This window comes from Cucurbita moschata, unplaced genomic scaffold, assembly GCF_002738365.1.
Source record: "Cucurbita moschata cultivar Rifu unplaced genomic scaffold, Cmos_1.0 Cmo_Scf00006, whole genome shotgun sequence".
Classification (NCBI taxonomy): domain Eukaryota; kingdom Viridiplantae; phylum Streptophyta; class Magnoliopsida; order Cucurbitales; family Cucurbitaceae; genus Cucurbita; species Cucurbita moschata.
In genome coordinates this window covers 184607-209261 of record NW_019268522.1, presented here as the reverse complement: position 1 = coordinate 209261, position 24655 = coordinate 184607, and the positions used below count along the sequence as shown (strand labels likewise).

At 39.9% G+C, this 24655-nt stretch overlaps 5 protein-coding genes, 1 non-coding gene and 1 pseudogene across 9 annotated transcripts; 4 read left to right on the top strand and 3 right to left on the bottom strand.

The window, feature by feature from the left end:
- Nucleotides 1-3826: 3826 nt before the first annotated feature.
- LOC111444128 (vacuolar protein sorting-associated protein 32 homolog 2) lies at nt 3827-7354 on the top strand. 4 transcript variants are annotated; one of them, XM_023082097.1, is made up of 8 exons: nt 3827-3980; nt 4152-4257; nt 4858-4957; nt 5926-6011; nt 6124-6215; nt 6586-6700; nt 6788-6983; nt 7145-7354. In XM_023082097.1, the coding sequence occupies exons 2-7, from the start codon at nt 4186-4188 to the stop codon at nt 6977-6979; spliced, it is 657 nt and encodes a 218-aa protein (XP_022937865.1). In that variant the 5' UTR covers nt 3827-3980; nt 4152-4185; the 3' UTR covers nt 6980-6983; nt 7145-7354. The 4 variants fall into 4 exon arrangements, with proteins under 4 accessions (XP_022937865.1, XP_022937864.1, XP_022937867.1 ...); XM_023082096.1 differs by having other exon boundaries at nt 3836-3984; XM_023082099.1 differs by having other exon boundaries at nt 3836-3995.
- A 257-nt stretch (nt 7355-7611) lies between these two features.
- LOC111444126 (rRNA methyltransferase 1, mitochondrial) lies at nt 7612-9852 on the bottom strand. Its single transcript, XM_023082094.1, has 2 exons — nt 9628-9852; nt 7612-9408 (listed from the first exon to the last, which is right to left on the bottom strand). Exon 2 carries the CDS (start codon nt 9385-9387, stop codon nt 7699-7701), a length of 1689 nt encoding a protein of 562 aa, XP_022937862.1. The 5' UTR covers nt 9388-9408; nt 9628-9852; the 3' UTR covers nt 7612-7698.
- Nucleotides 9853-10041: 189 nt separating this feature from the next.
- On the top strand, nt 10042-13716 carry LOC111444127 (histone acetyltransferase type B catalytic subunit-like). Its single transcript, XM_023082095.1, has 10 exons — nt 10042-10191; nt 10332-10373; nt 10799-10911; nt 11034-11102; nt 11213-11251; nt 11340-11416; nt 11565-11667; nt 12182-12263; nt 12384-12544; nt 12661-13716. The coding sequence occupies exons 1-10, from the start codon at nt 10113-10115 to the stop codon at nt 13288-13290; spliced, it is 1395 nt and encodes a 464-aa protein (XP_022937863.1). The 5' UTR covers nt 10042-10112; the 3' UTR covers nt 13291-13716.
- A 2644-nt stretch (nt 13717-16360) lies between these two features.
- On the top strand, nt 16361-17542 carry LOC111444290 (60S ribosomal protein L31-like). The gene is made up of 3 exons (XM_023082330.1): nt 16361-16485; nt 16633-16736; nt 17094-17542. Exons 2-3 carry the CDS (start codon nt 16654-16656, stop codon nt 17371-17373), a joined length of 363 nt encoding a protein of 120 aa, XP_022938098.1. The 5' UTR covers nt 16361-16485; nt 16633-16653; the 3' UTR covers nt 17374-17542.
- A 182-nt stretch (nt 17543-17724) lies between these two features.
- Nucleotides 17725-19350, bottom strand: LOC111444289 (60S ribosomal protein L28-2-like). Its single transcript, XM_023082329.1, has 4 exons — nt 19242-19350; nt 18958-19105; nt 18600-18763; nt 17725-18042 (listed from the first exon to the last, which is right to left on the bottom strand). Exons 2-4 carry the CDS (start codon nt 19103-19105, stop codon nt 17902-17904), a joined length of 453 nt encoding a protein of 150 aa, XP_022938097.1. The 5' UTR covers nt 19242-19350; the 3' UTR covers nt 17725-17901.
- On the bottom strand, nt 18235-18327 carry LOC111444489. The gene has a single exon (XR_002710713.1). It is a non-coding gene; the product is annotated as a small nucleolar RNA R24 (small nucleolar RNA).
- Nucleotides 19351-20101: 751 nt separating the features above from the next.
- Nucleotides 20102-24655, top strand: part of LOC111444428 — an 8762-nt pseudogene continuing 4208 nt past the window's right edge.

Sequence of the window (24655 nt, the reverse complement as noted above, 5' to 3'; positions counted from 1 at the left end):
TTTTTTTTTTTTTTTTTTTTTTTTAGCGTCCGCATACTGCAATCGTTTACTGTATTTTGTGGGATTGTAAACCCTATGATTGTGTTCAGAAAAAAGTGAACATAATATATATTATAGTATCTTTGTATGTATATATGTTTACTCTATTGGCGATTTTCATTTTGTTTTTATTTTGTCACATTTTAATAACTTTTATAAATAAAAGTTTTAAATATAAAATATTTTCATAATGAGGCATTGAATTTTTTTTATTATTGTTTTATTGAAATTCTTACTAAGTGACAAAACAATATATCCCGTGAAAATGAAGTTGTTCGTGTCACGTGAATGAATATTGACTTATATTATTAAGGCTGGAATCCTAAAGATTCTTGGCAAAGGATTTGTCACTATATTTGCTTCAAAATTAAATTTTAATTTCAAATATATATTTTTTCTAATGTTCTATAAAAATAATAATAATTTCGGTACACATTCTTTATTATTGCCTAAACCTAGGAATATCGACTCTCACCCTAGATATTGGTGTTGACTAAATTGTCTTATCCATTCGAGATTATTTGTAGACATTTAATGTTCAATTTCAAAAAAAAAAAAGAAGATATTGAGTGAAGGAAGGTTACATTAACAAATCGTTACGATATTTGAGAGTGTTTGTGAGAATATAAATAAAAAAATATTTCTTTATTATAATGCATGTGAGTAAGGACAAAATATGATAATATTATTCACTCTTATAAGCGAAAAGTAGCTAGTATGACCATTTGTTGGGTATGTCTGAGCCATTAGGTATTATTCCGAATCGTGAACATAAGATCATAACTAATACTACTATTGGACGAAAGTGTCCCACATCCGTTAATTTAGGGAATGGTCATGGGTTTATAATCAAATAATACTCTCTATTAGTACGAGGCCTTTTGGGGAACCCCAAAGCAAAGTCATGAGAGTTTGTGCTTAAAGTGGACAATATCAGTCGTGGTCGTCTAACATGGTATCAAAGTCATGCCCTAAACTTAAGCATGCCCAATATCATACCATTGTGGAGTCGTGTTCGTCGAACAAATAATTTTTTTTTAATAATAAAAATATTATTGTGATATTGAAAATTTGGTTAAAAAAAATATTGAGGATAAGGTTTGAATGGATGAGGTGAATGGTCAAACCCCAATTGGAATTGTCTTGATTTGAGCTGACAAAAAGTAAATAATTGGAAGGTGGGGAGAAGGGAGCTCGGGACGGTTGCATTAAAATCTTGTCCAATTTGTTTTATTTATTTTTATATTTTATTTAATATTTAATTTGTGTCGTGTTAATTAATTTTTATAAATTTTAAATACGACAGACATTAGATACAAAATTAAAAACAGTAAATAAAAGGTTCAAGGCTAAATGTGTAATTTAACTAAATATTATTTTATTTAAGAGAAAGTCTTTGGTTTTCTTTATTGATATGGGGGAAAGGGTGTTGATTACAAAATCTTGCCTCAAATCTTGTAGTCCCATTTTCTTGGTGGGCCTTTCAATTCTCATTATGTAAAATAATTCAACTAAGTTTTTGATAGCAACCCCATGACTTTTTAGGTCATTAATTTTTTCTATACCATGTTTGAAACTTTTTCTTTTTCTTTTTCTCTTTTTTAGGGAATTGCGCTCACCGTGTATTTAATAGAGTCGGTGAACTCCAAAGTCTATCCTGACTCGAGTTTTCTAGAGTAATACTAAGCATGAGAAGCTAACCCGACTCGTAACATTTGAATAGAAAATCACTGTTAGGAATCACGGATCTCCACAATTGTATGATATTGTCGAACATAAGCTCTCATGGCTTTGTTTTGGGTTTTCCCCAAAAAGCTTCATACCAATGGAGATAGTATTCCTTACTTATAAACCCACTTATAAATCCATGATCTTCCACTAAATTAACCAACGTGGGACTCATTCCAAATAATCATCGACAATCCTCCCCTCGAACAAAGTACACTATAAGCCTTCCTTTAGGCTTATGGAGCTCTCGAATAGCCTTCTCCTAATCGAGGCTCGACTCCTTTCTCTGGAGCCCTCGAACAATGTACACAATTTGTTCGATACTTTAGTCACTTTTGATTACACCTTCAAGGCTCACAATTCTCTATTCGATATTTGAGGATGAGACTCACTCCCAATAAATTCTCAATAGTTTCATCTTAAAAAAACATAAATGATTAGATCGCACAACAACAGACAACAATATATTAAAAATTTAGATAATTTACTCTCTATAAATAATTTAATTAAATCTTATAAATATTTAGAAATGAATGAAAATATTTGTATAAAACACTAAAAGAAGACAAAAATTAATTTAAAATTAAAAAAAAAATAATTAGGTGTTTTGAATTGAAATTAGCGTTGAAAAAGAAAGGGAAATTGAAAGTGTTTATGAATGGTTGGACGTATGGGCATTGGGATTTGTGCGGTTCAAAATTTCCAAAGCTTTCTGATAAAGCCGGTGGGAAGCATCATGAAGACTAGAAACCACACGGCTTTACTTCATTTTATTCCTTCAAAAAAAAAAAAAAAAATCAAATTGTAAATTTAGAAATATATTAAATTTTGGTAAAAAATTTTGTATTTCGTACCAAAAGTATCATACGCTTTCAAAAGTTTGAATAATAATTTTAAAATTTTAAAAAATATAATTATACGGTTATTACTTCATTTTGATTTGGAGAGAAATGTCTTTTCCAGTAAAGTTAAACAAGACTTATTTATTATTCAAAATCATGTCCGAGCAAGCCATAATGATTACTATATAGAAAAATTTGTGGCCATCATCCGATGTTCTAAATCACACTTCAGTCGCTTTCGCATATTTTCTTTTTTAAACATATATAATTATTTATTTAAATTTTATACAATTTTGATAAGGTTAGACGCTGTTATTGAATAGAAGATTGAGTGGATATATAAGTATTTATAAATTATAAAATATATATTTATTTTATTACAAAATTATGCCAATTTTTATTTTTATTTCAAATGAGAGAAAAGGAAAATAAAATAAAATAAGAGGAAAGAAGAAGGACAAAGGAGTAGGTAAGTTGTGTAGTGGAAATTGTCGACAGTCATCGAGTTTCGGTCACCCGAAGTAATCTTAGCAGTTGTCTATTTTCGTCTACATTAAAAAATGGCGATTATTTCGGGGATTTCATACCTAACACACAAAAAAAGAATATTATTCAAATAAATTTAGATTCAATTAAATAATAATATATGATACTCGTGTGGACTGTGCAAAAGTTGAAGTGACATCTTGACAAGCTGTATAGGATATTGTCATAGTTTTTGTTTTTGGTTTTTTTTTTTAAAAATTTATAAATCCATAAAAATATAGTGATTAGATATTATTATTTTAGGATTTTTCAAAATAAAAAAAAATGCGTATCTTATATAGAAATTTCTATATTTTTATAAGAAATGTTTCGTTATCCTCTAAAATCGATGTCGGATTTCATAATCTACCACCTTTGGGACCAGCATACTCGCTAGCACATTGCTCGAAACTTGCCCGTAGTATCATTTGTAACCGCTCAAGTCCACTACTAGTGTATATCGTCTATGGTACATTTGTAATAGGTTTGGATCATGGTAGGGTATATTGGACAGTTTAATTTGTTATTTTGTACGTATCACTGGGCTTGTCGGTAACTGACCTGGTTGGCCCATATAATGTTCTGAAGCCCAAGTAAGATAATGGGCCGAGTCCATTTTAGTTACTGATTGGGCCCGGCCCATAAATCCTGTTTAAAATGAATTGGCGGAGTGAATAATCGGTCGTTTTGATACACGGGAACCAATTAAATACATTGCCGCGTGTGGTGGACAAACAGCGACGGGAAGAGAGGGAACTCCAAATCTTCGTCCTTCCTGTTCTGGAGCGCCTTGGAAGAAACCCTTTCTACTTCAAATTTCTTCACAAATTCTTTCATTTCATTCTGGTTGGTATAAATCTGTCTCTGATTATCATCTTTCCGTCTCAATCTCTCGCTGGTTTCTCGATTCCTTTCTTGTTGGCATTGATTTTTTTTTTTTGAATCGTATCGAAGTTGATCGGCAGGGCGATTTCTCTTCTTGAGGAATTCATTTTGTCTTTGATTTCGTTGTTGCAGATCGAGGGGCGATTCTTTTTTCTTAGCTTAAACAATGTTAAACAGGCTTTTTGGTAAACCTAAACAAGAAGCCAATGCTTTGGCTACGTTAGACAAGTTGAATGAGGTATGTTTTACTTCGATGTTTTATTGTTTTTGATATTCTTTGTATGGAAATGATCTTTTCCTTTTCTCACTTGTTCTGAACCTATTTCATCGATCTTGATGGATTCTTGGCTTCTCGATCATTCCGTTTTTTCCTCGTCTTTTCCAAAAATTAGTGTATATGACGGGGTAGTAATTGGTTCTACTTGACGGAGTATTTGTGTTTATGACGTCGTATTAACTTGTTCTCATTGATAGAGTACTAGTGTTTATGACGTCGTAGTAATTGGTTCTCCTTGACCGAGTATTAGTGTTTATAATGTCGTAGTTATTGGTTTCCAGTTGAAATTATCGTCTTATTTGGATTTTTTAACTCGTAATTTTCCAGTTGAAATGTCGTAGTTACTGCCGTTCTTTAGGTGAAATTTCGCTTATGTAAGAAAGGAAACCTGTGTACTACAATGCTGCCGTTCTTTGGAATTGCGTCTAAAATTGTGGTTGCGTAGATTTTTGTAGTCCGACTAAGCTTTTCTTAATTGATACCGATATTTTTGTGCACTTCATTGTCCGGCGTTGTTTGATTTAATTGCTTCCTTTTCATCGTCTGGGATTATCTGTTTAGACACTTGAAATGCTGGAGAAGAAAGAGAACGTTCTTATTAAGAAGGCTGCTGCAGAGGTTGAAAAAGCTAAAGAATTCACAAGAGTGAAGAATAAACGAGGTGTGTTATGTAATTGGGTGATCTCTTCTATGGTCAAATGCTTCTTGGTATTAATTTTTATTCCTTTTTTGAGTATTTGTTCACATGTGAAGTGTGAATAAGATTTAATTAACCCCCGTTTTCTCCGCTCTGGAGTGTTAATTTGATGGTACTGCCATTCTATGGTCAAATGCAAGTTGTGCTTATGTCTGTATATTGCAATGTGATACTCCGCAGAATTTATTACTGAATCCTCCATCTACTTTTTTTTGTTCATTTCCTTATTAGGAAAATCTTGTGCTTGATGAATTATTCTACTCTACATCCTCAATTGATGAAGTAGCCTCGTGCATTTTTTGGAGGATGATTTTTCTTGTGTTTTGTTGCCAGTCTTTGTGACTGATGGTTGCAATGTATCCCAATATTTTTTGTTGTAGTTTATGATGGCCATACATTTGTAGCTTTGTTTATTTCAAATCTTCGTTTGAGCTTTCTTTCATTTTTGGAGTTTTGTGATTTTCCTTGTTCTTATCTTTATCAGTGTTTTGGATATCACTTTCAAATGGGTTTTAATTTTATATTTCATGTCTATTTTAGTCTGAGCTGCATTTTTGGAGTTTATTCTGTCTGCTTTTTTGGGCTCTATAGTTTGTTCCTTTTCATTCTTGTTGATTTATTTAATATTTTTAAAATCATTGTAATTTTTGCTGTTCCCTATCCTTCTATCTCTATATTACCTCGTGTTCTTATTTGCCAACCCATTTGGATCGTTTTGTTTATTGGATATGAATATCAAATATTAGGATTAAATGTCTAGGATATGAAATAGTTCTGTTTATAACTCGAACATTTGTTCTTTACAAGAATTGTTGTTTATAGGTTTCCTTCCTGACAATTTAATTAGTTTAATCAATTAGTTAGATCTGAAAGAAAAAATTAATGATATTAAATTGAAAGATTCGATTCATAGTCATTAGAATTGGTTGCAGCGGCCATACAATGTTTGAAGAGGAAAAGGCTTTATGAACAGCAAGTAGAGCAACTTGGAAATTTCCAATTGCGTATCCATGATCAGGTGAGCTGGAGTCGTTATTTACTGATTGATGAGACATTTATTTCTTGTACTTTCAGTTAACTGTATTGAAATCAACCTTCTACTTTATTAACAATTTTTTAAACTTTTGCAGATGATTATGTTAGAAGGCGCAAAAGCTACAACGGAGACTGTCGATGCTTTGAGAACAGGAGCATCTGCAATGAAGGCCATGCAGAAAGCAACGTATGCCTAATATTTATTTGATTTGCTTTCTTTCTGCCTAACATTCTTTTTGTCTTTACAATCGATCTTTTAGCACAACTATTAACATTACTATTGCCTAAGCCGGAAAATGAAAAAAAAAAAAAAAAAAAACTGTACAAAATATTGCTCAACTTATTTATGCACTTCGTTCATCTAGTTATTGATGTTAAGCTAACCAATCTTGAGAAAGTTAGCCATTACCATTAAGCATTACTTGCAATGGCAACTGAAAAATGAAATAATTTGTGAAAGTTTGTTTCATGTTTTATTTCTTTAACCGAGGTTGTGAAATTTGGAACCGTACTTATTTTAAAAATGTAGGCTGATTATTTGAAACTTTCTTCTCCAGAAACATTGATGATGTGGACAAGACGATGGATGAGATCAATGAGCAGACTGAGAATATGAAACAGATACAGGAGGCGCTGTCAACTCCAATTGGTGCTGCAGCTGATTTCGATGAGGTACTTCATCTTTGGCTTGTTTCTTGGCCTTTCCTGGTATTTGCTTATGTCGCACAATTCATCTATTAACAATGGTGGTGTAATCAGGATGAATTGGAGGCAGAACTGGAAGAGCTTGAAAGTGCTGAGTTGGAAGAACAACTTCTCCAGCCAGCCTCAACGGCTCCTGCTGGACCTGTCTCAGTCCCGTCAGGCCGAGTTCCTGCTCGCCCTGTTCCACAGAAGAGAACTGCGGAAGAAGACGAGCTGGCAGCTCTGCAAGCTGAGATGGCCCTCTAACCAGGTTTGTTCCGTAGCCCAATCTTAAGCTGAATGAGCTCCGATTAACTTTCTATAATCACACTGTTCAAGTCCAAGTACTCTAAATTTGTAGTTGAACGTTGTTTTATCTTAAAAGATTACCTTTTATGGAGCAGAGAGCTGAATTTTAATTGGACATTGCAGGTGGTGCATACGAGTATCATCTTCTGGCAGATTGCATCCGAATCTTCTAAGCGTTTGATTGAAATTTTACACAAATTACCCTTCCCTGCGGCAAGACAATGTATATATAAAGGTGCAAAATTACTGGGATCTTCATCTTAAAATCATCTAAAAATCTTATACGAATCTTCAATTTTAAATTATTGGGAAATCTAGGTAATATTTGAGTAATTATAATTTCTTTGACTTATAATAAAAATGGCATGTTTGTTTACTATATATAAGTTTTGACTTTAGGTATTGATGAGTTTAGTTGCCTTAGTTGTCAACCTGCCGTTTATGAATTGTTCTTTTTCTACCCAACCCCTACACTGGCATCCTTGGAATTTACTTGAGTGCTGAAACTAGGCCAGTCCATATATACTATTTGAGATAAAAATCAAGTTCTACTATTTGAGACATATTTCAACCACGAGGTCAGATAATTATAAGAAATCATAAAACCCACATCATTCGACTGCAACACCAACTGGGAACTAAAAGTGAATGGATCTACTCTAATAATAATGAATGTGTTAAATAGAGGAGGTTTCATACGATTCATTCTTGTAATTGCTTCCAATTAGGTGGTGAACAAGCACGCCTGCTGCAACGCTGACGTTTAAGCTCTCCACAGCCATGAAGGATCGAAACTCGTCAACCGAGCTTTCCTTTGTTGGTTGTGTTGTTTCGTTGTCATTTTCTTTATCCGTTGCTATATCAACTGGAATATTCCCAGGTATTTTAACAAGCTGTGAACAAGATCTCTCCACCAAGGGCCTCAAACCAGTGCCTTCACTGCCCAACACTAGGATTGTTGGTGCCCCCGGTGGTACCTCTTCCAAATCAATGGATTTAGAAGAAACCGAAGCTCCAAGGACTCGCCAACCGTTCTCAGCCGAGGATGTTAAGAATTGCATCATGTTCTTACAATACCTAAGCTCCATCAACTCGAGCGAACCAGCACTAGCTTTACTAACAACACCACTTAATGGAGCTGAATTCTTTGCACATAACACAACCCCCGACGCACCAAAGAAATAAGCCGATCTTATTATCGCCCCCAAGTTTTGAGGGTCTGTAACTTCGTCCAACGCTAACCATAGCAAGCCTTTGTCTTCTTCAAGTGAGACAGGATCCAACTCCATTATTTTTACCATTTCCAAGGGAGAGGCGTCTAGCACAAGACCTTGATGTGGACGGTTATCCGAAAGCATATTCAAATCATGCTTCGATATTTCCTTTACGGTTAACGCATTCCTTTCAGCCAACCTAAGAACTTTCTCAAACCCTTTCTTGTCTTTCTTCTTCTTGTTATTGTTGTTCAAGTCGAGTCCTTCTTGCATATACAATGCATAGAACTCTCTTCTTCCAGCTGACAAAGCAGCCAACACTGGTCCAACCCCATAAACACCTTCACCAACCATTTTAGGCAGAGTGGATTCAGAAGCTTCCTTCCATGTTTTTCTACTCCAGCTTTCCTGTTTATTCCATCTCTGAAACTCAGGTCTCTCAAATTTAGTTTTGATCTTATCCCATCTCGGATCAGCAATGGCCTCCGTTTCTTCATCTTCTACTTCCACATCACGGTTTCGCTGCTCCTCATTATCAACTCTTCCCCTCCTACTTTCTCTTCTTTCCTCTGCATACTCCATGCGTTGTGTAGCAAACTTCTCTGCAGAGACCTCCCAAGAAGAACGGTAAGTGCTTCCAACAGGTGCTTTGCCATATCTCTTTTCTGGTTCATCCCCAGATGCCCTATTACCCCTTTTCCCAAATGTCTTCTTTTCTGACCCAGAATTTGATTCCTTCCACGACGATCGATCCCCTCTCTTCTTTGTTGTTGATTTATCCGACCATCTCGCCTTCTCAAAACTGTTTGTTGCTGCTAACCAAGGAAGCTTATCCCTAGATTTCACTCCTTCGTCTTTAATTGAATGGGAGCTCGAATAAGTTCGAGATTTCAGAGAAGATTCAATGGTCAAAGCAGGTAAGCTCAATTTGCGGCTTACTAATTTCCTAATTTCTGGAGAGCAATGTTGACTACGAATTGAAAGGCTCATAAGGTTGGCCAGAGAGAAATTAACATGAAAGCTCTGACATGACCCAGATGAAGAAACTGTACAACTAACCCAATTAGAGTTTATTGGAAGTTTTGGACACGTCCGGTGGAAGTTTGAAGAGTGAAATGATTTGTAGCATCTGGCTCCTGAAGAAACTCTCATGGCATGAGGAAATGCCTGCCTCTGTTAAAGAAATAGCAGCAGCATTGAATGAACACAATTATAGAGCATAGTCGACTTAGGAATGAAAAGAGATATGACTGATCATGTCCGAATCAGAACAGACAAACACAAATTTGTTGCTATCCCGCTGTTCTTTAAAAAAAAAAACCCTCCATTCAATAAGTTCTAATTTGCGTTTTCAAGTGAGAAGAAAGACATAGACGAAGATTGGGGGAATACCTGCAACAACAGAGTAGAAAACCAGAGCAAAACTCCTTAGAGGAAGAAGTCTGCGGTGGCAAGAACAGGAGAAAGACGACGGCGGGGCGGCGGCACTGGTTAAACGGATGAGGAGACGGCGACGGCGAGAAGAAGAAAAAGAAGCGGGGAGCAGAGCAGTTAGGGTTTTCCTCTGTCTTTTGACAATTTTTATTTGATTTTACAATCGCGGGATAAGTTTTTGTTTTTCTTGAAGAAAAAATAAAAAAGAAATTAAATAAAAAAAGAAAAGTTTTCGAAATGACGCGGGATGAGACATGTGAACCCGATGGGCCGGCCCAAATCGGCGTATAGCCCCGGCATTCGACAGCACGTGAAATGCACGCTACGAAGACATCTCAGGCTGTCCACTATATATATATATATAGCTCACTCCGTTCGGTTTGTCTGGACGAATTTCCCGCGCCTCGACTTCACTTTTCCCGCTCAGTAAACCCTAATCCAAGATGGGACAGAAGCAACAAGCCTCTGCTGATCCATGCTCCAAAACTAAGAAAAAGCGTCGCGTCGTCTTCTCCGCCATCGGTAATTTCTCTCCTCTTTTTTTCTCACACTCCTTCAGCTCAATTTCGCTTCTTCATTTCGTTAATTTACAGCTTCTCCCTCCCTTGATAGCTCACTGGAACCTGTTCCGTTTTCTCTTTGTATCTCTCGGTGTCGCGCAGATACTGGTGTTGCAGCAAAAGATTGCATCAAAATCTACCTTGGTATGGCTATTTCGCTTTCTTAACTGTTCGATTTCAAAGCGATTTTGTTTGAATTTGCCTGTGCTTCGCTTGGGATAGATTTTTCATTTTCGTCGATACTTTTTAACTCCGTGCATGTTTTAGAGTCCACGTGGTTCAGTTGAATTGATCTTTCAGACGACGTGTACAGGGCTCATTTTTTAATTGTGTTTTTTAATAGGACATTTCTAAATTGAAAATTATTACTGCACTCTCTGGTTTGCGACGAATTTTGTGCATTTCCATAGGTACAGGCCCTTCTCACGATAAATTAGTAGCGTTGCCTGTTGCATAGTCTTATGCTGTGTTATGGGTTGGGTTGGTTGGAAATCTGGTGTTTGGAGTTGCGAGCAAACGATTAGTTTGAGCATTTTATTCATCATTTTTATGTTTGTGTGTTGTTGTAGTTTGCACCAAAGAGGAAGTGGGAAGTACAGATAGTCTTTGTATTGACCCAGTTGACTTGAGCAACTTCTTTGATGACGAAGAGGGAAAGATTTATGGTTACCAAGGTTTGGAGGTAAACGCTTGGATCTGTTTAGAATAAAGTTTTTGGCTTGTATTGTTTGTGGAATGATATATTTATCCAAAATGGATCGAGGTTGGTGCTGGCTATATTCTTATGTTCCATGTTTTTTGCAGATTACTGTATGGTTCAGCATCGTCTCATTTCAGGCCTATGCGGATATTGTTTTCGAGAGTACGTCTGATGTAAGTGCTTTTCGTTTTTTTTCCTTTTCTTTTCCCCTCTTGAATGCATTAGTTTTCCCTGTTCTTCTGTTTTTGGACATGGCAGTAAATATTTTTCTTTCTTGTTATAGGGCGGTAAGGGTATTACAGATCTGAAGTCTGCTCTTCAGGTGAACATTTTGAAGTACAGGATTCACGATCCAGTTATTTATTGGTACATAGAGATTATTTTGATAGTTAGACTCGCTTTTTTAACAGAATATATTTGCCGAGACTCTTGTGGACAACAAAGATGAATTCCTTCAAACTTTTTCGAAGGATGTCAATTTTATTGGGTAATTATCAATGTCCGTTACATCTTTATCATTGATTTTTCTTTTTTGTATATAAACCTTAACTATGTACTCTGTTGCCCTCTCTTTGTCATTGGTTCTCATATCTTATCAGATGATGTGTTTTTCCCATTTTAAATAAATATTGCAGATCCCTGGTTGCAGATGGAGAAGTACTGTATCCTAAAGATTCCTCCAACGGGCAATTTTTCAGTTCTAACTTCCATTTACAAGCAGATAATTCTGATTTGGAGGTTCTTTCCTTGTTCGAGTTCTATGTTACTCTGTTATAGTGAAAACTTGTTTCTTGGATGTTACCATGGAAAGTGCCTTTTTAGTACGCTTTTTCTATCTAGCTCTTTGACAGTATGGTAATCTTAATCTGGCTTTGAGATAAAAAAACACTCTCAACGTTCTTGTGCTGTTATGTCATCTTATATTGTTGTAGCAACAGCTAGTGTCCTATCCTGTTCATCCTTACTGTTGGTTTTATATTACTTCGGTGTAGGGAATCCTAAAGACCGTCCTAGAATGCTGTAATCTAGTGTTCTTTCTCCCCATTACCATGTAAGATAGTGGTTTTTATCATCCAGGCTATGGAACATGGTTCTTAAGAGGAATTTATTGTATCTCTATCTTGATTTCCCCACGTCTAGCTAGTTTATTGATTAAGTTGGTCAAGGAAATGAAAATAAACTTCTGCTGTTTTATCAGGTGATGTAATTCAAAGTTTATTGACTTGGTTTGTCTGATTACCTTCTGATCCAGGTCTTTCGATTGGCTATGGACAATATGGCTGGAAGAAACCTCTATAGTCGCTTGGTTCCTCTTGCTCTTCTTCTTATTGATGGTATTTCTTGTCTTATTCGATGTCTCATTTAATTTTATCATCGGAAATTTCTTTTATGTTCCAGAGACTGATCAAGTTTAGAACCTAAAATGTCATTTTTTTTGTTTTAAATATAATTAGGTAGCAGCCCTATTGATGTTTCTGATCCAAGATGGGAGTTGTATGTCCTTATTCAGAAGAACAATGATCAAAAGGGGCAAACACATCCTACATTGCTAGGATTTGCTGCCCTTTATCGCTTCTACCATTATCCTGACAGTTCTCGCTTGCGTCTGAGCCAGGTTTAGTATTTTTATCTGCTACTTGGGGTCGAGTCTAGTTAATGAATTGCGGTGTTTTATGCCTTTTTTTCATTTTCCTCGCATAACCATTTACTGATGTCTGGCATTTTATTCAGATACTTATTCTCCCTCCTTACCAGCGTAAGGGCTTTGGGTGTTTCCTTTTAGAGGTGCTGAACAATGTTGCAATATCAGAAAATGTTTATGACTTCACCATTGAAGAGCCATTAAGTCAGCTACTACAGATGCGAACTTGCATTGATGTTAAACGTCTGCGGGGATTTGGCCCTATTCAAGAAGCTGTAGAATCTGCCGTTTCGCAATTTAAACTAGGGAAGCTATCAAAGAAGGTTTCCTTCCCTCCGCTTTTACCCCCAACTGCAGCTATTGTAGATGTTAGAAAAAGTTTGAAAATTACGAAGGAACAGTTCTTACACTGTTGGGAGATACTAGTCTTTTTAGGTCTCGAACCCGACAAGCACATGGAAGATTTTATTCTTGCAGTTTCAAGTAGAATGCGAGATGAATTGATTGGTGAAAGCTCAGACGCCGAAGGGAAACAAGTGATTGATGTTCCTACTGATTACGATCAAGAGATGTCATTTGTAATGTTCAGATCAACTAGCAATGCGACTAGCATTGAGGCGGATGAATCCCGGGCTAATCAAGAAGAACAACTCAAAAAGTTAGTAGACGATAGAGTGAAAGAAATCAAGCTGATTGCACAAAAGGTATCTGCAGATTAATTCCCGAACATATCACGCCTTTTTTGAGCTCTCTTTTCACAAAAATCTGTTCACTGAAGCAGCGGCTTGTTTATTATTCGTCCCCCATTAATTGGAATGAACAGATTACCAGGGTTTTTTTCCAGAATCGAGGAAAGTTTGCCATAACTTTCTGAGTTCTTCGACCTTGAATCTTGACTAATGTATCACAATTCCTTGTACCATATGAATTAGTGTATTTGTCACTGTAGGAAAGGGCCAGAGGAAAGAAGTCAGTATTAGGATATATTCTCTTTTGGATTTCTTGAACTAGGATCTAAATGCATAGACATTTTGCCGTAAAAATGGTGTCAACTATGGCCAAGCAGCTGTAGGATGTCGACTATGGCTAGCTTGATAATGGCTTGTGTTATTATGTCGAATATAAGTTATTTTCTTATTGAACTATTAGAAATTAGCCATTTATTTTGTTGGCCCAGGTTTTCAAGGGCATGCTTCCATTTTGAGGCCCAAATTGTACAAAAGACTATGTTTGAAAAGCACAGCCCACTTATGCCTTTTCGATCCATTTTGAGGACCAGACTAGACCGTGTTTTAAAAGCCCAGCCCACTTATACCATATCGATACATTGTGAGGCCAAAACTCGACGAAAGCCCATGTTTTAAACAGCCGAGCCCAATTATACATTACCGATCCATATTGAGGCCCAAACTGGACGAAAGCCCATGTTTTAAAGGCCCAGCCCAATTATACCTTAACGATCTTTAGAGACCCAAACAAGACGAAAGCCCATGTTTTAAAAAGCCCGGCCCAATTATACCTTATCGATCCATATCTAGGCCCAAACTGGACGAAAGCCCATGTTTTAAAGGCCCAGCCCAATTATATAGCGATCGTTTTGAGGCCCAAACTGGACGAAAGCCCATGTTTGAAAAAGCCCGGCCCAATTAAACATTAGCAATCCTTTCTGAGGCCCAAACTGAATGAAAGCCCATATTTTAAAAAAGCCCGGCCCAATTAGACCTTATCGATCCATATCGAGGCCCAAACTGGACGAGAGCCCATGTTTTTAAGGCCCAGCCCAATTGTATAACGATCAGTTTTGAGGCCCAAACTGGACGAAAGCCCATGTTTGAAAAGCCCAGCCGAATTATACCATACCGATCCTTTAGAGGCCCAAACTGGACGACAGCCCATGTTTTAAAGGCCCAGCCCAATTATACCTTAACGATCTTTAGAGACCCAAACATGACGAAAGCCCATGTTTTAAAAAAGCCCGGCCCAATTATACCTTATCGATCCATATCTAGGCCCGAACTGGACGAAAGCCCATGTTTTAAAGGCCCAGCCCAACTATATAGCGATCGTTTTAAGGCCCAAACTGGACGAAAGCCCATGTTTGAAAACCCCGGCCCAATTAAACCTTCACCATCCTTTCTGAGGCCCAAACTGGACGAAAGCCCATGTTTTAAAGGCCCAGCCCAATTATATAGCGATCCATATTGAGGCCCAAACTGGACGAAAGCCCGGCCCAATTAAACCTTATCGATCCATATTGAGGCCCAAACTGGAAGAAAGGCCATGTTTTTTAAGGCACAGCCCAATTGTATAGCGATCCGTTTTGAGGCCCAAACTGGACGAAAGCCCATCTTTTAAATGCCCGGCCCAATTAAACATTATCGATCCATTATTGAGGCCCAAAACTGGACGAAAGGCCATGTTTTGAAGGCCCAGCCCAATTGTATAGCGATCCGTTTTTGAGGCCCAAACTGGACGAAAGCCCATGTTTGAAAAGCCCGGCCCAATTAAACCTTATCGATCCGTATTGAGGCCCAAACTGGACGAAAGCCCATGTTTTAAAGGCCCGGCCCAATTATATAGCGATCGTTTTGAGGCCCAAACTGGACGAAAGCCCATGTTTGAAAAAGCCCGGCCCAATTAAACATTAGCAATCCTTTCTGAGGCCCAAACTGAATGAAAGCCCATGTTTTAAAAAGCCCTGCCCAATTAGACCTTATCGATCCATATCGAGGCCCAAACTGGACGAGAGCCCATGTTTTTAAGGCCCAGCCCAATTTTATAACGATCCGTTTTGAGGCCCAAACTGGACGAAAGCCCATGTTTGAAAAGCCCAGCCGAATTATACCATAACGATCCATTAGAGGCCGAAACTGGACGACAGGCCATATTTTATAGGCCCAGCCCAATTATACCTTAACGATCTTTAGAGACCCAAACAGGACGAAAGCCCATGTTTTAAAAAAGCCCGGCCCAATTATACGTTATCGATCCATATCTAGGCCCAAACTGGACGAAAGCCCATGTTTTAAAGGCCCAGCCCAACTATATAGCGATCGTTTTGAGGCCCAAACTGGACGAAAGCCCATGTTTGAAAACCCCGGCCCAATTAAACCTTAACCATCCTTTCTGAGGCCCAAACTGGACGAAAGCCCATGTTTTATAGGACCAGCCCAATTATATAGCGATCCATTTTGAGGCCCAAACTGGACGAAAGCCCGGCCCAATTAAACCTTATCAATCCATATTGAGGCCCAAACTGGAAGAAAGGCCATGTTTTTAAAGGCCCAGCCCAATTGTATAGCGATCCGTTTTGAGGCCCAAACTGGACGAAAGGCCATGTTTTAAGAGCCCGGCCCAATTAAACCTTATCGATCCATATTGAGGCCCAAACTGGACGAAAGCCCATGTTTTAAAGGCCCAGCCCAATTATACCTTATCGATCCATATTGAGGCCCAAACTTGACGAAAGCCCATTTTTAAAAGCCCAGCCGAATTATACCTTAGCGAGCCATTTTGATGCCGAAATAGCCCGTGTTGTAAAAGCCCAGCCCAATTTACCTTATTGATCCGTTTTTAGGCCCAAAATGGACGAAAGCCCATGTTGTTTAAAGCCTGGCCCTTATCGATCCACTTTGAGGCCCAAACTTGAGGAAAGCCCGTGTTTTAAAAGACCAGACCAATTATATCTTATCGACCCAGAAAGCCCATGTTTTGAAAGCGTAGCCCAATAATACCTTATAAAACCTAGCCTATTTTGGGGCCCAAACTCGACGAAACGATTGTGGGTAAATTTTGATACGGCTTATTCACAAAATCCATGGACCAAACCTCTATATAAATTTCAGATTAGGGTTTTTTTGTGCTCTCGAAGATCATCTCTTTTGTTGGAGTCCACTTTTCGCGCCGATCGCCAGGTCTTACTCTAAACCCTGAAGATGTCTCCTCGGTTGCTTAATCCTTTGTTTCCGCTTGTCTTCAACTTTGGACGTTTGAAATCGGCAACAGTTATCCTTTTCATTTCATTTTTGGTGGAGTTCTGATTACAAGTTTATCGTGTACAGGTGTTTTAGTTGTGATTTAAAATGGTGGAGAAGACCAAAGGCAGAAAGGAGGAGGTTGTTACCAGAGAGTACACCATTAACCTTCACAAGCGCCTTCATGGCTGGTACGTTCATTATAGCTGCCCTTCTAAGTTCTAAGAATTCATCTAGATTTTATTGGATTGGTATTAGTTCAGTGTTTATTTCCGACTATCGATTGCAATGTGAGGTTTGAGATTTAGGTACTGGCTGAGGAAAGGATAACTTATATGTTACAACCATTGTCTTATTAGTTTCTTCTTGAATTCGTTCCCATGATGTGCATTTCTCTGACTGCCTCATTGCTATATTTAGAGACAGAGAGCATAGTTGGGATTGGTTTTGATACCATTATTGTTTGTTCATGTTAGAGAACTAACATGAATTTCCATTTAATTTGTTTGTTACTTATCAGCCCTTGCTTGCTGCTTGTGAATGAACAGCACCTTTAAGAAGAAGGCCCCAAAGGCCATCAAGGAGATCAGGAGATTTGCTGAGAAGGCTATGGGAACAAAGGACGTGAGAGTGGATGTGAAGTTGAACAAGCATATCTGGAGCAGGGGAATCAGGAGTGTGCCTAGAAGAATCAGAGTTCGCATTGCTCGGAAGAGGAACGATGATGAAGATGCCAAGGAGGAGTTGTACTCCCTCGTTACCGTTGCAGAAATCTCTGCTGACGGACTTAAGGGACTCGGGACTAAAGTCATTGAGGAAGATGATTGAATTGTCTTTGTTTTTGTTTTCAAGATGAGGTCAGGTTGTAGTTTTGATCTGTTTAATGGAAGGAGACGATCATATTTAATTGCAGTTGTTGGAGATTTTTTCTTATACCTATTAACTTACCTTACCGTTCCTGGTCTTATAAACTATTGAATTTAAATGTTTTGGGTTACTACACTGAGCTTTCTAGTTATTGAAACATCAGGATTATTAGTGGAAGAGCTTATTTGGTATGTGAAAAGTCATTCTAAGATTTTACTATTATGGATATGGAGTCAGCCAAAGGGTATTGTTGGATGATGTAAAGAGTAAAAGAATTCGATCATCATAAACCTTCAAGGAGCTCTGGAGGGTACAAATTTTTTAGTCTTGATATCAATTCAATGTTTAATACTTAAACTAATCCTTTCAAAGCTACACTGAAAATTTCAAGTAGTGTACATAAGAATTTAAAATTAAAGAAAAGCTCTGGAAAATTGAGTGAAAAAGCTGGTAGTAGTGGAAGAAAAAAAACCCTTATAAGCCATTGATTCACTTCCTACCGCGTGTCTTAATGGCCTGCCTGTTCCTCTTCTTCACACCAGACCTGGCAACCTTAAGGCTCCTATGAACTGCGCTTAGCTTTGCAAGGGCAGCGTTCTTCAAGTCTGGGCGGTAGTAATTGTCAGCCACCTGCATACCATCCAACAAGTTCACTCCTCAATAAGAGTTTGGTTATTCATTATTATTCAGAAAAAACAGATTTGATTTAGCAAAATCTAATCTGACGCATACCATCCAACAAGTTCTTTCATCTTTTCAACAAGTTCTTTCATCTTTTCAACAAGTTCTACCATCCAACACCATATCTACTAAATTTAAATTGATGCTCAGAAGCCAAGTGTAACAAACAGATTTCATTGAAGATGCCACTACAAAAAGGACCTCCTTAGGTGTTAACAGGTTAACGATGGAAAATTGAGCTTAGAAGACAGGCATAACAAAGATACAACTACAAAAGTGACCCTTCTAACATGTTAGCTTCTTGTCACTGTAACAGTGCAATTCAGTTCAATTACGATCTCTAAAAAACTACAAAATTGAAAATCATTATTGGCAGCTTCTTAATAGCATAATAATTCCCTGATTAACCAAGCACGACCAATGAAAAATGCAGGCAGAATCAGCAAACATCCAATATTGAATTACATCTGAGTGGGCATCAATTAAAAAATGAAGTGGAGAGTTACCTGATTAGTCACAGTCTTAACCATGCGAGGAAATTCCTTCCTCGTAATTGACTTGTGGAGCAAACTCGCGGGTTTATTCTGCTTCTTCGTCTTTGTTGTCGCTATCAATATTGACAAATCCTTGCCCCCTGCCTGAATGGTCACTGTCTTACGGTTCGCTAAGCCTGAAAGAGTCCCCAAAAACATTCCACAACGCAAATAAAATAAGATAAATCCTCCCAACACTTTCTAAGAACTAAAACAAGATTCAATAACCATTCCGGAAGGAAATGTGCAGAACAAAAATGGCAGCTGATTCCTCATATTTTCCTCAAGTTCAAAACGATTATACTTAACAAGTAAAAGATGTTTTTCTTACCGGAATGCTTGTAGGAGTTGAGATTGTAGAGGTTGTTTGGCTCTTTGCTGAATTGAACACCTGCATTGCCTCTTCCAAACTCTTTAACGAGGAAAGAGCTGTTTTTCTTAACGATTTCCCACACCAACTGCCCCGGAACGTTCGCCATCTACAAAAGTAACGGAAATCAGCAACAAAAGTAAGGATGCAGTTGATATAAGATACACAAAAATGGAAAAAACCAGATTGAAGATGATGAAATTGAAAGAAAAAAGAAGATGTGAAAGGTGGAAGAAGAAGCGGACCTGCGCTGCAACAAGTCGAAGAGAGTGCGCAGGTTGAGTCAGCCGCTTACTAGAGCTCCAACCGATTTTATATACTGAAAATTTTAAAACCCTAAATCGAAAACTGTAAAAATAAAATATATAAACTTCCCATTTTTTCTTTATTCTAAAAAAAAATAATAATTATATAAAATGATTTTTTTAAAATAAATTAAATGTTTTAAGATTTTATGAACCCAAAATTGAAATTTTAACACTTTTTATTTTAGTATATATATATATATATATATATCTTATTTAAGATATTCTAAAAAATGAACCTAAAAGCATATTTAAAAATATATTAGGACATAGTTTTGAATTTTTTTTTTCAAGATTTTTCTTACGATTATGATGCAATAAATTGGAACGGAATGACATGTCATCAATTCAATCAATATGGTTGAATTTGATGGTAGAATGGATGTGTTCGTGACTGTGCATAAAGTAAATTAATGAGTGTAGTACATAAATTGTGATGAGTGTTGAAGTGTGATTAGTAATATTCTAAATTTAAGTGTCCTTAATTTATTTATTTTTATTTTACTCACATATATATTAATTACCTAGATTTTAATTTAGTTTATATCCAACGAATTGATGTGTTAATTTAAAATTAAAATGTAGAGTTTGAGACCTTCCTAATGAAAAATCTTAATTTAATATGCTTAGCTCCAAACTAGTGGGAGGTATTAATGTGCTTGTGTCCAAATTTATGTTAGGTATTAACGTGCTTCGCCTAGAAACATCATTGGGTTAATAAAGATTATAATAAAAGCACCATTCTTGACCTTTTATTTTTTAAATAATAAAACATAAGAATGGTATTACAAATACCTTCATGGAGTCGGTGACTCGTTTTTCTCACCCACATCTCTTTTTCTCCTTCATTGCAGCTTGAGAACATGGTGGAGAGGAAGGCGAAAATTGTGATTATTGGCGCCGGAATGGCGGGACTCACGGCGGCGAATAGGCTCTACACGGCGCCCGGTTCGGCGGATTTGTTCGATATCTCCGTCGTGGAGTTCATGGGCCAGAAAATAGAAATGGGTGCCACGTGGATCCACGGTATCCGCGGCAGCCCAATTCATGAAATCGCCGATCAAATCAACGCCCTTCATTCTGACCAGCCATGGGAGTTCATGAACGCCTGGTCCGCCCACTCTACTACCGTCGCAGAAGGTGGCGTCGAGATCTCGCCGGCCATCATCGACCCCGTTTCCTCTCTCTTCACGAACCTCATTGATTTCTCTCAGGGAAAAATCGCCGGCGACTCCGACTTTCTCCGGCAAGCAAAGTCCGACAAGCTCAGCATCGGAGCTTATCTCCGGCGAGGCCTTGATTCGTACTTGATTTCTAAAAATGGCGAAATCGAGTTCAACGAGTGTAAAGGATGGAACCAAAAATCCCTCGAGGAAGCTATTTTCGCCATGTATGAAAACATCCAAAGAACTTACACCTCCGCCGGAGAGCTCTCGACGGTGGATCTCGTTGCGGAAAGTGAGTACCAAGTGTTCCCCGGCGATGAAATCACCATCCCCAAAGGCTATTCGACCGTAATCCAATCAATCGCCTCTATTCTTCCCCCTGGTTTAGTCCAATTGAACAAAAATGTCACCAAAATCGAATGGCATCCCGAACCAGACGCCCGGAATGTTCCAACGCCGGTGAGAATCCATTTTTCCGACGGGTCCGACATATCCGCCGATCACGTAATCGTCACCGTTTCCCTCGTAGTCCTCAAGGCTGGAACGCAACAAGAATCCGGTATGTTTAATCCGCCGTTGCCGTCGTTCAAAACAGAGGCGATTTCCCGGCTCGGATGTTGACTCTGGCAAATCGGATGTCGACGAAAAAATTGGCCGAAGGTTTCTTCGAAGGAAAAATTAGCGGAAGTAAAAGGAGAGAGAGAGAGATTCGCTGGTAATGCTGAAGACTCGATATATTTATTTTACATCCGTTGAATGGTTTAAATAATAAATCTAATTACAAAAATAGAAAAACCAAATATACAAAAATAGAATAAGTGGACGAAGACTCCGCCACTCTGCCAAAACAATGGCCCCTAGAATCACGCTCCTCCATTCGCGTGAACTCATATGTTTTTACAAACCTAACTAAATAAGGCAGAACTTTTATTTAACAATCTCCTCCTAAAAGCTGTACCTTATTATTTGAACTCCGATCTTTGAGCGTAGTTCTTCAAATTTCACCCGCGCCAGGGACTTGGTGAAAATGTCTCCAAGTTGTTCCTCTGTTCGGATGAAATCAATTTTGATGAGCCCTCGATCTGCACATTCTCGAATGTAGTGGAATCTGGTTTCTATGTGCTTGCTCCGGTCGTGCAAAATTGGATTTTTGATCAGGGAGATCGTAGCTTTGTTGTCTACGTATAGCATTGGTGGATCGCTTTCTCTCCCGATGAGTTCTTCCATTAGTCGTGCAAGCCAGATCCCTTGAGTTGCTGCCATCGAAGCGGCGATGTATTCTGCTTCGCAGGAAGACAAAGCAACTACCTTCTGTTTTGTTGATTGCCAGCAGATCGCGCCGCCTGAGAGAAAGTAGATCATTCCGCTGGTGCTCTTACGATCATCAACGTCACCGGCCATGTCACTATCGCTGTAGTCGACCAGTTTGAGTTTCTCCTTTTCGCTCCCAGCGCAGTATCTTACGCCCCAGCCTCTGGTTCCGGCTACATAGCGCAGGATGCGCTTGACAGCCACTAGATGCTCCTCCCTAGGTGCTTCCATAAACCTGCTCACATATCCAACAGAATAAGCAAGATCAGGACGAAAGTTTACCAGATAGCGCAGACTCCCGACAATGCTGCGGTAATTGGTGGAGTCGACTGTCGTCGTAGTGCCGGCCTTCCTTAGTTGAAGTCGGGCCTCCATTGGCGTCCTGGTAGGATTACTGTCCACAAGCCCAGTTGTGTCCAGCAGCTTCCTCGCGTATGCACTTTGGCAGATGGAGATGCCAGAAGAGTTCTGTTGCACTTCGATGCCGAGGTAGTAGCTGAGCACACCGAGATCGCTCATCTCGAAGTTTTTCGACATCTCCTTCTTGAACCTTCCGAGGACTCCCACGTCGCCTCCAGTGATTATGAGGTCGTCGACGTACACTCCCACGATCAGTCGCTTTTTGCCGTGGCCGTACGTGTACATGCCATGCTCAGAGGCACAACGTTTGAAATTCAGTGACAGTAGGGTACTGTCGAGCTTCGCGTTCCAGGCTCGTGGGGCTTGTCGAAGCCCGTAGAGTGCTTTGTGCAGGCGCAGTACCTTATTAGGGTTGTCGTTATCCAGGAAGCCAGGTGGTTGTCGAACATAGACGGTCTCCTTCAACTCTCCGTTAAGGAAAGCAGACTTTACGTCCATATGGTGAACCTCCCAAGAGTGATGTGCTGCAATTGCCAGCAGGAAACGAACGGATTCTAACCTTGCTACTGGCGCAAATACCTCTTCGAAATCCACTCCTTGCTTCTGGACGTAGCCCTTCGCCACCAGACGAGCCTTGTGCTTCACAACTTCTCCTTTTTCGTTGCGCTTCAGTTTGAAGACCCATTTGAGCCCTATGGCTCGGTGTCCCGGTGGCATATCCTCCAGACTCCACGTCTGGTTCTCAGTGATGGATGTCATCTCCTCCTGCATTGCCTTCCGCCAGCACGGGTTCTTTTCTGCTTCGGCGAAGGTGTTTGGTTCATCTGCACTGACGGCATGTAGTTCGGCCACTTCCTCGAGCTCGCGCGCTGCTAGTCCAGGTGGTTCACCTCCTCCCACTAGGTCATCCATCCTCCGGTACCTAGCCTCCAGATCAGTATCGTGATCGGCATCCAGCGTCGAATCCGCAGTCCGTGGTGTTGCGAATTCCACTGGTTCAGGTGGTGCACCTGCTGGCGGCGGTGACGTCTCCTGATGCTGGGCTCCTCCTTCTTCAGGCTCGGTGACGAGGTACTCCACCGTGAATTGATTTGGATTACGGTCTGTCTCGATCACGTCATTCCACTGCCAGAAGGTGCTTTCGTCGAAGACGACGTCGCGAGACACGTGAGCTCGCCCCCCCACAGGATCATAGAGTCTGTACGCCTTGCTCCCGGGTTCGTAGCCGATGAAGACGACCTTCAGCCCCCTGGGATCGAGCTTGGCGAGATGGGGACGTGTTACCTTCATGTATGCGACGCAGCCGAACACGCGAAAATGATGTACTGTTGGTTTTTTGTTGTACCAGGCTTCATATGGCGTCTTCCCGTCGAGGCTTCGGGTTGGTGACCGATTGAGGAGATAATCTCCCCAGAATCTCCCAGGCATCCCGGCCGTCACCAACAATGACCTCGCTGTCCCGACAATGGTCTGATTTCGGCGCTCTACCACTCCGTTCTGTTGGGGGGAGTAGGGCGCCGTTAGGTGCCGTTGTATGCCGATCTCGTCGCAGTACTTATTGAAACTTGCCGAGGTGAATTCTCCGCCTCGGTCTGTGCGCAGCACTCGCATCTTCTTCTCACATTCGGCCTCCGCTCGCGCTTTAATGCGCTTAACCGCCTCTGCCGCCTCACTTTTCGCTTGCAGCAGAGTCAGCCACATGAAGCGGCTTTTGTCATCGACTAACAGGAGGAAGAGACTCTTACCGCCTGGGGTCGCCGGCTTGATGGGCCCGCAAATATCGCCGTGTACAAGCTCCAATGGCTCATAGGCTCGGTAGGCTGTTCGAGACGGAAAGGGTGTGCGCCTCTGTTTGCCGATGAGGCACCCGTCGCACAGCTTGTTCACGCCTTTGATTTCTGGCAAGCCGTGCACCAACTCCTTCTTCTGTAGCTTTTCTAGGGCAGGAAAGTTTAAGTGTCCGTACCTTGCGTGCCACCTCCAAGATACCTCTTCGGTCTTGGCCGAGAGGCTAACGGGTTGGTCTATCTCTAACTCCAGGATGTAAAGACGGTTTGTGGTGCGCCTTGCCTGCGTGAGCAGCCGTCGTTGATTATCGCAGATTTTCAGTAGTCCGCGCTCGATGGAAATGAAGCAGCCTGTCTCATCGAGCTGACCCAGGCTCACAAGGTTAGCCTTGAGCCTCGGGATGAAGTAGACGTCGGTCAGCTTGCGATGCTCGCCTCCCTTACTGACGAACAGGATGGTGCCGCGCCCTTCGATCTCGACGACGGAGCCGTCGCCGAATTTCACCGTCCCACGGATCCCCGAGTCGAGCTCGGAGAACGCAGATCTAGCCCCGGTCATATGGTTTGTTGCCCCTGTGTCAAGGATCCATTGCTGGTGCTCGTGTTGCTCGTCCCTTTCGCCGATCTGAGCGCCCACTCGCTCCTCCTCCAGTTGAATTGGCTCCCCAGTTGGTGCCAGCTTTGCTACGCCCAACTGGAGCTCTTTCTTGGGTTCAACATCGTCGTCGGA